This window comes from Mesocricetus auratus, unplaced genomic scaffold (assembly GCF_017639785.1).
Source record: "Mesocricetus auratus isolate SY011 unplaced genomic scaffold, BCM_Maur_2.0 Super-Scaffold_100007, whole genome shotgun sequence".
In the NCBI taxonomy this organism is placed as follows: domain Eukaryota; kingdom Metazoa; phylum Chordata; class Mammalia; order Rodentia; family Cricetidae; genus Mesocricetus; species Mesocricetus auratus.
This window is the reverse complement of record NW_024429191.1, coordinates 29003665-29017877: the sequence shown is the minus strand read 5'-3', so window position 1 is coordinate 29017877 and position 14213 is coordinate 29003665. Positions and strand designations below refer to the sequence as shown.

The following is a 14213-nucleotide window of genomic DNA, read 5'->3' as shown; positions in this document are numbered from 1 at the left end:
GAAGCAAACTTGTTTCTAATTTAAATTAAAAAAGATTGAAATACTAACAGAAAAAATTTGTTCCTCGTCTAAGACTAATGACAAGCTAGCAGACAAAACATTATTTTTGTCAGGTAATTTACATGCCATTCAGATAATCTCTAAGGATGAGAATATTAAATCTTTAGAATCATATGTAAATGAAGAGAACAAGAAACTGACTGATTTAATGAATCCCTAGAAACTTATACTGTCCAGGAGATTCAAACACTCAAAGAAACAATGGTGACTAGATTTTAGGCCATAGAACACCTTCAGGCTGATACACCAGAAGCGGATGTACAAATCATAGATAATGAAAATGATTCAACATTAGCAGTGTCTTTTAGAGTAAGGGAATGACCTAACAAAGGTCATTAAGTCATCCCGTATGGTTTACCCTGTTATTGTCACTGAAAAATCAGCAACTAAAAAGCACCCAAAAGGATTTGCTGAATGCCATTGGGAGCCAATACTTATGAAAGTTTTAAAAGGCATAAAAGAAGCAGTAGCCTCTTATGGCATGCAATCACCATACATGAAGCAATTAGTAGAGCCATAGGCAACAAGAAATAGGGTGACCCTTAAGGATTGGGGCCAATTAATCTCAGCTGTCATTGAACCTGCATCTCAAGTTGAATGGTGGGGTTTATGGAGGGAAGAGGCAAAGCACTTGAACTTCAGAGCCAAAAGAAAGGTTATAAGATTCCCCAAGATAAATTCTTGGTGAGGGTCTTTAAGCTGCATATGATGAACACATATTGTCCATCTGCTATAGAGCAGCTCTAAATACTTAGTATAAGATTCAAGAACTAGGGGAAAGAATTAAGTCCTATACTAAAGTGTTATAAGACCCAAAGAAATGTTATAGTGCATTTTTGCAAAGATTGACTAGAGCAATTCAAATAGGGGTAGCAGACCCAGAAGCTAGGCACATACTCATAGAATCTCTCGAGAATGCTAATTCACTATTCAAAAAGGTGCTTTGGCCCTTAAAGATCAGATCAGCACCATTGGATGAATGGATCCTGCACACAGCCAATATTGAGTCTAATGATTATGACATTGAGGCTTGGGTAGAAGAAGGTCTCTCCAAAGGTATCACAAGACATCAAAATACCAAATGCTTTAATTGTGATAGAATAGGACATCAGAGAAAAAATTGTAGACAAGGCATTTCTAGGAATAATGCCTTATAAGAATAACTCAAACAGAAGGTTCCAACCTTCTGGATTATATAGAATATGTGGCAAAGGCTGACACAGGATCAATGAATGTAGATCAACCAGGGACAAGCAAGGAAACCCTTTACCATTGAGAAACTCCTTGGGGGTTGGGGGGCTCTCAAAGGCCCCTGTGTTGAAAGTGGTCCAGTCATTCTCAGTCACTGTGGAGAACAATCCTCCCCAGAACAATTAAAAAACCCAATGCCTATTGTAAAAACTCATACTGCTCTGGATGGTAGATTAGCTTTGGAGGATGAGCCAAACATGCATGGAGGAAACAGAAAAACATATTTTGGCAGACTTCTATAAATGATAACAGACTGAAATTAAGAGTACAAATAATAATGCCCTCCCATGATAATGAGATTGATGACTACCTTATATGCCATCCTAGAACCCTCATTCCATGGCTGACAAGAGCAGAGGCAGACACCCACAGCTAAAAAACGAATTGAACTCCTAGTTTAAAGAGGAGTGATGACCAAAGGAATCAAGATCAGTGTGGCAAAACCCACAGAGGCAGCTGACCTAAACAAGGGGGAACGCATAGACTCCAGACTGACGACTGAAAGGCCAGCATGTGACTGATCCCCCCACACACACACCCCGAACGTGAGTGTCAAAGATTGCTGGGTATCGGCAATCTATGGGACCTTGGAGAGTAGAGCAGTATTTATTCCTGACATACAAATAGACTCTGGGAGCCCATTCCACATGAAGGGATGCTCTCTCAACCTGGACACATGGGGGAGGACCTAGGCCCTGCCCAGGAGGATATGACAGATTCTGAAAATCCCTCATGGAAGCCCTTACCCTCCCTGGGGAGTGGAGGGAGGATGGAGTGGGGTGGGAGGATGGGAGGATTGGGATGTCAGGAGGAGGGGGGAGGGAGAGGGAACTGAGAGTAATGTGTAAAAAGTTAAATAAAAAGGAGTACAAGCAAATAGCACTATGCTAATAGGCTTGGTGAACAGATGTTACTATTATAACTCAAGAATTTTGGCCTCCAACATGGCCTCTGCAGGAGGTAAACATTCAGTTCTTAGGGATTAGAATCCTATCTCAGGTAAAACAGAGAACAAGATGGGTTGAATTTATAGGGCCAGAAGGACAAAGAGGAAGGCTGAGGTCACATGACTGATATAGCAATAAATCTACGGGGTCATGATCTATTGCAGCAATTTTATACTCAGATTAACTTTCCTACAGTATCAGATATGAACCATAAACAAACTCATGGTTGTGGAAAAATATTGTAAGGCATTATAGAAAACAGATACCAATTATTCTGGCCATACAAAAATAGAATACAACTGCCAAACTAACAGAGGAACCACAAGCCGTACCCTTAAGGTAGCTAACTGATGAACCTGTCTGGGTGAGGCAATGGCCTATGACCTCTGAGATACTAGAGGCTCTAGAAAAGCTGGTTCAAGAACAACCAAATGCTGGACATATTGCAGAATCTACAAACCCTTGGAATTCTTCTGTACTTATTATTAAAAAGAAATCTGGAAAATGGAGAATGCATACAGGCTTGAGAACTATCAATAAAATAACTCAGCCAATAGATTCTCTACAGCCTGAAATGCACGTACCTTCTCTGATACCTAAAGAATGGCCTATTATAGTTATTGATTTAAAAGATTGTTTCTTTAGTATACCTTTACAAGAAAGAGACAAGGAAAAATTTGACTTCATGGTGTCTAATTACAATAATTTTCAGCCAGTCAAAAGATATCAATAGAAGGTCTTGCCACAGGAAATGTTAAACAGCCCCACTCTGTGCCAATATTTCATGCAAAAACCATTGTAAATATTTGTAAACAGTTTCTACAATCTATAATTTACCACTATATGGATGGTATATTATTAGCCGACTCTAAGGCAAAGACGTTAGAAAAAATGTTTGAGGAAGTAAAGGAAGTTTTGCCTTGCTGGGGATTACAAATTGCTCCTGAAAAAATGCAAAGAGGAGATTCTATCAATTATTTGGGATATAAAATAGATCTACAGAAAATTAAACCACAAAAAGTACAGATCGGCCGGCGGGGGTGGCGCACACCTTTAATCCCAGCACTCAGGAGGCAGAGGCAGGCGGATATCTGTGAGTTCGAGGCTGGGCTGGACTGACAGCCTCCAAAACAATACAGAGAAACCCTGTCTCATAAAACAAAAAAAAGTACAGATCGGTGAGATCAATATCAGACTCTTAATCATCTTCAAAAATTGCTAGGAGAGATTTCCCAGCTATAGACTATTATTGGAGTAGAAGGTCATGATTGAAAAAAATCTAAAGAAGACACTAAAAGTAGACAGGGACTTAAATAGTCCAAGAATATTATCATCTGAAGCTGAGAAGGAATTAAAATGGGTAGAAAAAAGAATACTAGAGGCACATGTGGACCATGTGGATCCAAGGCTAAATTGTATTCTGCTAATATTATCATCTAGGGAATACCCTTCAGGGATTTTGATGCAGAGGAAAGATACCGTATTAGAATGGATATTTCTACCACATAAACAGAATAGAAAATTAGAAAAATGTATATAGAAATGATTCCTGATATAATATTAAAAGGAAAATTAAGGCTTCATCAACTGACAGGAATGGACTCAGCAGAAATCATAGTACCTTTAACTAATGAGTTAATTTCCTCCTTATGGAAAGAAAATGAATATTGGCAATGAGCTTGCAGTAACTTTTTGGGAATGATTAGCAACAATTATCCCCAAAATGAGAGAATAAAATTCATAAAGAAAACCTTAGGATCACCTCACGCTTTGTAAGGAAAACATCAATCTCTGGAGTCCCTACATTCTACACTGATGCAAACAAATCAGATAAGGCAGGATATAGTCAGGAGAAATAAGTAAAATGGTTCAAAGCCCTTATAACTCTCTACAAAAGGCAGAATTATATGCCATTCTCATGGTACTTATGTATCTATTGTTCATTGTTGCTCTTGCCGATAGTAGGTTTTAATTTGTGTATGTTTATTTTTCCTTTTCTTGGAGTATACTTGACCTTCTTTAGACTAAAAGGGGGAATAGTAGGCATCTGGTCTGTGGACCTGAAACGGAAGCCACACTGGTGTGGCTTCAGGAGATGGAAGCAGAAAGAGTGGAGCTTGAGACATGGCTTTCCTTTGCGTGCTCTTTCTGTTGGGTCAGCAGATCTGGTAGGAAGAGCAGGGAAACACTCCAGTGGTTCTTTGTATTTTTTCTGTGTAATTGTCCCCAGTAAACACCCATTTATCATTTATCTTGGGTCTAGTGATATATTTACATCCATGCCTTCAGATATGGGTCTATTTTCATTCTTCTGAATGTAGTCTCCAGTTTGACCAGGACCATTTGTTGAAGATGCTGCCCTTTCTTCTTTGTCAAAAGTCAGGTATCCGTAGCTGTGTGAAAGTATGCCTGGGTCATCAAGTCAATTCCATTGATCAATGTATCTGTTTTCATGCTGACACAATGCTGTTTTTGTTATTACAGCTCTGTAATACAACTTGAAATTAGAGATGGTGGTTTCTCTGACAATTATTTTATTATTCAGAATTGTTTTAGCCATTCTGAATTTTGTATTTCTATGTGAAATTGAAGATTGTTTTTCAATTTCTGTGAAGAATTATGTTGGAATTATGATCGGGATTGCACTGAATCTGTAGACTGCTATTAGTAGAAAGGCTATTTATAGAATATTAATTCAGCTGATCCATTAGCATGGGAAATCTTTCTAATTTCTGATGTCTTCTTCAATTCCTTTCCTCAGTTTCTCAAAGTTTTTATTACGCAAAACTTTCACTTGCTTGGCTAAAGTTATCCCATGAAATTGTGAAATTTCTTTCATGTACATTTGTATGTCAATTATTGTTGTCATTATGCAGGCCTTATTCAGTCAACCATATTGTTGAGTTTTAATGGATGCAGCATCCCTGTCACCTCTAGAAGACACTATCTCACTATTCCTCTAATTCTTGCAATCTCTCCACAACATCTCTCTTGATATTTACTGAGCTTTATAGAATATAATAATCTTTTTCATTTTATACATATACATATGTATATATGGATTTTTTGCCTGCATGTATGTTTGTGTGCTACATATATACAGTGCCCATGGAGACCAGAAGAGAGCATCAGATTCTCTGGAACTGGAGCTCCAATTGCTTGTAAGCCTCCTCATAGATGCTGAGAATCAAACCCAGGTTGTCAGGAAGAGCTCTTTACAGCTGAAATTTCTCCCCAGCCTCAAAAATGATGGTTCTTAAACTTGCCCTAAGTGTGTGCGTTCACACACGTGTGTGTATGTGTGTGTGTGTGTGTGTATTGATATATTATGGTATATGTAAAGTCAATTTAAACTAAATGGAAGTCCTAAAGGTAAGATCACAACTATAAAACCCTGGAGATCACAGAGGGAAATCTCCTGAACATTGACAGTGTGTTTTGGGTTAGCATATGAAATCTTGGGATTATAAAACAAGTAAATGAGTATTTTTAAATGGTATTACATCAGAAAAAAACTTCTGAAATGAAAAAATAAATAATTAACAAACCTAAACAGCCTCCTACAGACTAGGACATTTACTTGAAAACCATGCAACTAATGGAAAGGTAATGTCCCAAATGTATGACTAACTCTTAAAAATAGACAAAAGTCATTACTCCATAGAAAACTTTAGACATTTTCCAGCAAACATATGAAATCTGTTCACTGTTAATAATCACTTGGAAATACACATATTGAAACCACTCTTTGGTATTAGCTAGATTCTATAGGATGGATGTTTATGAAAAGGTAAGTGTTATTGATAGTATGGAAAAGTGGAAACAACTACCCTGTAACTGGGATTGTAGATTGGTATAGACATGAGGCATAATAATAGAGTGATTCCTTAAGAAATACAAAATGAGGCTGGAGAGATGGCTTAGTGGTTAAGAGCACTTGCTACTCTTCCAGAGGGCCTGGGTTTGATTTCCATCACCTACATAGTGACCCACAAGCATCTGTAATTCCAGTTCTAGAGTATGTGATGCCTTCTTTTGTCCTCTATGGGCACTAGGCACATACATGGTACACAGACATACATGCAGACAAAACATTAATATATATATATATTTGGAAAGAATCACTTTAACTTAAAACACATACACACACACACACACAGAAAGAGAGAGAGAGAGAGAGAGAGAGAGAGAGAGAGAGAGAGAGAGAGAGAGAGAGAGAGAATACATAACTTCTGGGTTTGATGAAATTACCAACATCTCAAGATGTCTACAATCATGTTCTCTGTATTTAGTTCATCATAGTCAACACAAGCCTAATACCCACCAATGGTCTGGTCTAGTGGATAAAGAAATTGTTATGTGTATGTGTAATGACTGAGTCTCAGAAAAAAGACATTGCTGTATCCTATTGTATGATAAGCTATAAGTGCATCATAGTAAGTGAAATAAATTAGAAAGAAAAATATTACATTAACTGTTTATTCATAATTTTTAAAGTTAATGCTGTGTAGTTGTTTCTTGTTAATTGTAAGATTCCTTATTGGACAAAAATGGAAAGCTCACTGAACTTATAAAGCTCTTAGGACTCAGAGGCTCATGAAACTTATATGACTCATAAGTCCACTGTCCAAGATTGAAGAAACAGCAATTTCTCAGGAAAAGGAGACTTTTCAGTCGTATATATGCCTACATATTACACAGGGGACTCCAAGAGTATAACTCTTATCAGTTGACAAGCATGCTTGAGTGAGACTCTCCAATGATGCAGTTCCCCTGGAGTCACCCATACTTTTATAATTAACTCCAACAAAACTACTGGTTCACTAAGTTAGACTTGGATAGAATTCTTCTTTGGTTTATCATTGATTTCTTTGTGGAGGCAAATAGAAATAGGCTTACAAGGAAAAGTTCACACAATTATTAAATATGTAGAAAACAAAATAAAGCCTATGATGTGTAGTGAACTGAGAAGAAATGGGGAGATGTGGATTTAAAGAATACAACATTGTTGCTATCTAAGCTGGACAAGTCTAGATATCCAATTACAAAATACAGTTAATGAAATTTTATTGTATGAAATACTTGTGTTCAGTAAGTAATTGTAGGGAGAAATCTACATACCCGTAGCACTGACCACACCCATATAGGTGTACTCACAGGTATGTAGAATGTACAGGGGATAAAAGAGCTAGTGGGAGGAGACGCTCTCTCTTTGGGTTCTGGTTGTGGGCCGGAGAGCAGCATGCGGACCTTTGGTTCTCGACTTTCTTGGCTTCTCATGTAAGTGATTTCTCCCTCAATAAAATATCACAGGACATTCCTATTTTGTGTAGCTTAACATTTCCTCATTAAGTAATCATTAAGAAGTAGATCTTCTTTAATCCAAAAAGAGATTAAAAGCATCATGTAAGATAACAGATAAGTTAATTTGCTTCAGGTACTGGTGGCCTTACTTCACCCATGGAACCCATACTGTCCTTTGATAAACCTTAAACATATGCAATTATTTTTATTTTAAAAGCTAACAAACTAAATATAAAACAAAACTAGAAAAAGAAAAGGGAAAGGTTAAGTTGATATTCATTGCTTGTGGAAAAAGTCACCCCTAACTACTCTATCACAGTAGAGAGACTTGGGAATCTCTAACTAACTCTGGAGTGGCTTAGGGATCCATGCTCTCTGATGACCAATTAGCTACTGTCCTGAATGAGAAGATCCTGAGGGGTTTAGGTTTCCATGGAGATACAATTTCCTTCTCACAAGACAAGATTTGTGCAAAGCCATGAATGGCTGTGTGCCCAGATATACTAGTGGCTTCTTCAGTTTTCTAGAACATGAAATATGCTTCCACTAATACAATTGAATTGCTATGTTCTCTGCAAGATAAATAATAAAATATAATAACCACAAAACAATTTTATTGAATTCTATTCTGTGTCCAAATAAATGCTTTTTTCTATAGATTGTACAAACACTTGAATTATATAGGCCTTGATAAACAAAACACGAGAAAAATACATTTCTTTGTTACAATATTGGCTAGTGCCTCAAGTGAATAAATATAAAATACAGAATCTTAGGTAGCAGCTAGCTGTATAAGATTTGTAGCAAAATAGGACATAGTCAAATAATAAATTTATGTTTAGTATCTGGGCAACCTGAAAATAACAATACAAAATAATGATCTAGTATTTGGTCTCTTGGTAAGTATAGCTAATATGAAGGGAGAATTTGCCTATATTCCACACTGAGATAATTAAATGTAGTAACACAGAATGTTCTGTAAGCACAGGCCTTGAGTTATGTTAGGAGTTATAGAAACAAGAACAGTTAAAGATTAGTTAACTCTGTAAAGCATACTATTTGGTCTTTTACCTAAGAATAGGTAATTAAGAAGAATGTAGAACTTTGGGAAGAATCAGTCAGACAAAACAGTGGTGGATACTAATTAAGCTCATGTTTGATTTCCTCTCCAATTTCTTCTCTTTCATGAACATTATCATCTTCCCAGCACCAAGCATCATTTCTGAGTTGCACTGTACAGCTGAGGAAGAAGAAATGCCCCTCACCCCAACTTGCAGAATGCCTCCCTAGTGTTTGTTTGTATGTGACTTGAAGTAGAAAAGCAACTTTCATATCTGGCCTCTGCAACACTTCATAATATAGCACTAATCATTATTTTCTTATGTTCTCCAGATATCATAGGACATCCACTTCAGTAGACTTTAAAAAGAGGTGCTGTGATATGAAGGGACATAGGCAGGGTAATGGGGATTAGAAACATAGGCATTGCTACAAGACTTTGTCATAGGGAAGTCTGCATAGCCCCATCCTAGAAATCTGGAAGACGCTGCCACAAGAACAATGTTTCCTTGTCCCCAGGCTTACTTAGAAACAGTCTCCACTTTGCACAAGAGGAGACAATATCCCATTTCCTAAGTACCATGGTACAAACCAGTTCTTACTCCCTTTGGCATATGGATTATAGACACTTAACCACAAAACTTTTCAAAAGATGCTCCCACTTCCAACTTCAAACAGGGAAGCATCAAACCCACAGGGTCTGTTGAAGCTTATTTTGTACTAACCAATTACTTTGCAAGGACAGGAAGAGACTGTAACCCAAGAGCTGTTAAACTAAATTGTACTGATTATCCTTTGCTCTTCTATTCTGAGTCCTTGCCTCTCCCTAGCACCTTCCACAGAGCCCCCTTCACATCCTTGTTCCTCAGGGTATAAATCAGAGGGTTGAGCATGGGAGTGATGATAGTATAAAAAAGGGCCACAAACTTCCCCTTGCTCTCAGAATAGCTGCCCTTGGGTTGTAAGTATGTGTAGATGGCTGCACCATAAAACATAGACACAACCACAAGGTGGGACCCACAAGTCCCCAGAGCCTTTTTGCATCCTGCCATTGACTTGGTCTTCAGCACTGCATGAGCAATGTTTGCATAGGAGCCCAGAATTAGTGTTACAGGAAATATCAATATTACAACACGGGCCACAAACATTTTGGCTTCTGTTCCTTCTGTGTCCTCACAGGCCAACTTCAAGAGAATAGGCATCTCACAGAAGAAGTGGTTCAGCTGGTGTCCACAGAGAGGCATCGTCATCATCAGGCTTGTCTGAATCAGAGAGTTCATGAAGCCTCCTACCCAGGAAGTAATAGCTAGTGAGAGGCAGAGAAGGGGGTTCATGATGGTCGTGTAGTGCAGGGGACGACACACAGCAGCATAGCGGTCAAAGGCCATCACCACCAGGAGCACACTCTCTGTGGAGGCCAGGGCAAGGAAAAGGAAGAGCTGGGCCACACACCCTCCATAGCTGATGGTTCTGTCATATCCCTGGAGGTTGACCAGAAGCTGGGGCACAATGCTGGTTGTGTAGCAGAGATCCAGGAAGGAGAGGTGGCAGAGGAAGAAATACATTGGTGTTTGAAGGCAAACATCCAGTTGTGAAAGGATAATGATGGTAGAATTTCCAAAGAGAGTTAGGGAGTAGAAAATGGAAATGAAGACAGAAAGAATGAGTTCTAGTTGAGGAAAATCAGAGAAGCCCACCAAGACAAAATCCTGTCTAAAACTGGTGTTGAAACTGCCCATAGCCTTTCATGTGCCCAAATAACAGGAGACAATTCAGTATCTGCTATGAAAAGCATGGATTAGAACATCATTCCAGCCAGTCCTTAAACATTCCAAAATCAAGCTTTTTGTTCTCTATTTTGCTACTTCAGTTTTATCCAGTTCAGTTCTTACTCGTTTCCTCTTCAGACTGGAAATCATGGGAGCAGTAGTATTATCTTTTGTTTGACCTATAACCCTGCTCCGTATGTGTCCTGAACTTCAGCTCCCTCAAAACCATGGATACATCACTGTCTGATAGCAGAAATGGCATCTTTCCTACCTTCCCATCATAATGTTAACATCTAACCCAGTAACAGGTAATACCAGAGTTTCTTTGAAAAATATAAAGAGTCAAATTCAGCATTATTATTCTCTCTTGGTCTCTTTGGCTCCTCTTCAGTCCAATTGGCAGAGTGTTTCATGTAGACGAAGACCCAGGACTAACCAGGATGAGACCACACTTTTGTCCCTATTGTGCCATTTCCTCAGTGACTGTGACCAGCACTACAAAGCCAGAAGCCCTGATCGTCACCAGCTGTTGATATTTTCTCTTTTAAGTCTGTTGAACTAGAAGGTTAATGAGTCAGCACTGGACCAATGATGCTGGGAAGCCATTTAGACACCATCTTTGATGCTGTTGTGGAAAAGATGGGGAAATGTGAATGAAACATAAAGTATTAATTCAAATGTAGATAAATTAATAAGTCAAAACTCTTTCTTAAACACATTTATTATATCTTTGTGATGATATCAAAGGTGTCATTGTTATATTTTTTGGTTATATTTTTATGTATACTTACAAATGTATAATGTCAAAATTGGCCTGTGTAAGTCCATCATCTTAGAATGGTATGGTTTATTTAGAATCCTTACCAGGTCCCTGTGGATCAACTCTACCGCTGACCAGCTGAACCACCTGTTCAGACATGTTCACTCCACTCACTTCTGTGAGTCTCAGTTTAACTATCATGAAATAGATGAAACACGATGTTAAAAAGTTTGAAGAGTATCATCTATTCTGCAATCTATTAAGAATATGCTACATGAAGTTTTTGAAATATTTTTAAATTACTTAATTTTATTGGCATATATAAATTGTATACATAACTGGGGCCTATGAAATAATTCAACACATACACAGAGTGTACACTCACAGAATCCACCTCCCTTATCAATTTACAGAACCCAGCCTCTCCCCATCCATATTATACCTTCCCAAACTCTAGTGACCAGCATTCTACATGAAAAAGACCATGAAACTCTTGTCTTTCTGGTCCTATAGTATTTGTGTATCTACATCACTAATCTTGGCCATGCAACAGGGTCCCATTTACAAACACAGTGCCTAGAGAATGAACAGAAGTCAACAAGTATTGTTAAATGAGTTAATTAATGAATTCTCCTCCATTAGAAGACATACGTGTCATATAAATGTTTGTTTCCAGTATGACACAAAGGGAATAAACACACATTGTTTCTAAGTGGGTGGAATAAAATTTTGCTGTTTTAACTATTCCTATTCATATGTTATCAACAATGTTGTACATAATTATAGCTACCGTGATATTGATATGTTTATAAATGAATCAAAGTTTAGAAACCCAGTAAAGTGATGATTTGGCTTAAGATAATATTAAACAGTAAAAATTGAACCTAGCTTCAAATCTTGAAACAAAAGACTCAACTTGAAAACCTGAAGTTTATGTATTAAAAAACTAGATGGCCTGGGAATATATCTACCAGAGACTCAACACAGGCCAGCAGTGCCCTCTGACTGCTGAATTTTAGCAAATGGAAGCTCAGACTGAACAAAAATCTCATCAGTGCCTCCTTTTACAGGTATATGGAAACCTGGAAGTCATTTCCTCAGCCTCTGGTGTCATCTGTTCCTTGATTCTCTGGCAGAGACTCTCAAACCACTACTTAAGTGATGGCAACCTCTCTCCACTTGTCATCATCTGTAGCCTTTTGTTCCTACGAGGCCATGAGTTCCCTGCTTCTCTTGATGCATCTATTCCTTGGCCCGTTGTTTCAATCATTTTCTTATTAATATCCTTAAACCTATTAAAGTGATCTACCCGATTCTGTATGAATGGAATTTTTATATTTTCCATCACTAAAATCAGGCTGATAAATTCTGAAGAAAAAAATAATTCAAGTGCCTTAAGCAACACTACTAAAAATTCATATTCTTGCTAATATATGTCTTACCTCTCCTTCTCATCTGGCTAGTTGTCTACAGAAATTATCTATTATCAAGTCTGTACAATTTTTAAAATAACCTTTCTCCCTCCAGTTCCTGTTATCACCCTCTTCTGGGTCTCATCCTTATAGCATTCAACATGCCGAGTAACTGTGCTTTTCTGTTGAATCTTTTCCCCTCCCTTCCTGGATGCCTTCTTCCTTCCCTGCATCCCCCATCATGGTCTCCTCTACCTATACATTGCTGATCCTCTTCTAATACCATGCTATAAACTATTTCTTTAAAATTCACCCATTTCAGGGCTTGAGTCACACTTGAGTTGGTAACACCCAAGTATGTCTCCATCCTATCTGTTGTCTGCTTTTAAGACTTCCACACTTCTTCTAGTTCAATCTTTTTATGTATTCCTGATGTTTTGATAGTTTGGGGTCTGATTGACCATAAAGGGACTTCCCCTTTTAGGTACAGAAATTCTCGCAGAAAGCAAAGCACTTTCTTGTAAGAAACATCTCATGAAAACCACCGGTCTAGAGTCAACATTCCTTGTAGTTCCTTTGCTGGGGTCTAACATGGCAGCTTCTACCCTCTCTAACACAAGACCAGAAAATTAGTCATATCATAAAGCATGCTGAAATTGTTTTTATAAAACACAGTATTTGTACACAGCCTTGTAGTCTGTGGCTTTGTCTGTATTTTTTTCAACTTTCCTTTTTTCTAACAAGCTCTGGAATTTCACTATGAGGACCCAAATGCCCTATGCCTCTTCCTTTTGAGAACTGTTAAGCAATGAGCTACTGATCAAATTCCAGTTATCTCCTTAACAGAAGTCTCACTTTGCATGAACGATAGCAAAGCCTTTGTGTTAGTTGACACCTCCTTGCCCATCATTTTCACTTGGAAGCCCTCTGGACACCAGCACATTCAACACGCAACTCATCCTTGATGCTTATAAATGCTTCTTTTGCTGTGTGCCTCATCTCAGGGAAGCACATCCTAGCTATCCTGGTCACCTGACCAGAAATTTAGTCACCAGCCTCCACACTGACACTTTCTTTGAGCACACTCTGCGCACCACTTCATCTACAATAACATTTCTCGATAAGAGATGAAGCCATCTATTTAGGAAGATTCCCTGATGTGTCCAAACATTTCTGTTGCTTGCTGAGGCCAGGAGTGGTGCTGTGCCTTTTGCACATAGCCCATCATCACTACCACAGACACACGAATTACCAAGTCCCCATTACGTGAAGGTAATGTCTCACTTCTTGGGAGAATTCTTTTCTATGTTTGTGTGAACTGAAAACTCCTTGCTGTATGGCCATATGGACACTTCATCTTCTCACATATTGCTTACCATCCTTGACATTAATTTGTGACCTTTAGTTGCATCATGCCAGGGTTTGTGAGCAACAGGACCATGTCTGTCTTGTTCTTAGAACAAAGATGTGAGAATGTCCTTTGTGAGAAACAGGCGTTTTAAATTACATTTTTAGATTCTAAAACCAAGTCCAAATGCATAGGCTTGATGGTTTTTAGTCACTGTGCTATGAGAAACTTCCCTCTGTTCTTCTCCAAAGCTAAAACTTGGACTACCAGGGGTAAAGCAGAACACAAGAGCATGCAGGAGAA

At 38.2% G+C, this 14213-nt stretch overlaps 1 protein-coding gene across 1 annotated transcript; it reads right to left on the bottom strand.

The window, feature by feature from the left end:
• Window positions 1-8303: 8303 nt before the first annotated feature.
• LOC101835238 (olfactory receptor 10-like) lies at window positions 8304-10395 on the bottom strand. Its single transcript, XM_005071882.2, has one exon. It carries the CDS (start codon window positions 10358-10360, stop codon window positions 9425-9427), a length of 936 nt encoding a protein of 311 aa, XP_005071939.1. The 5' UTR covers window positions 10361-10395; the 3' UTR covers window positions 8304-9424.
• Between the last annotated feature and the right edge of the window lie 3818 nt (window positions 10396-14213).

Coding starts and splice junctions, on each gene's coding strand:
- LOC101835238 (XM_005071882.2), bottom strand. CDS start 10,360: ATGGGCAGTTTCAACACCAGTTTTAGACAGGATTTTGTCTTGGTGGGC.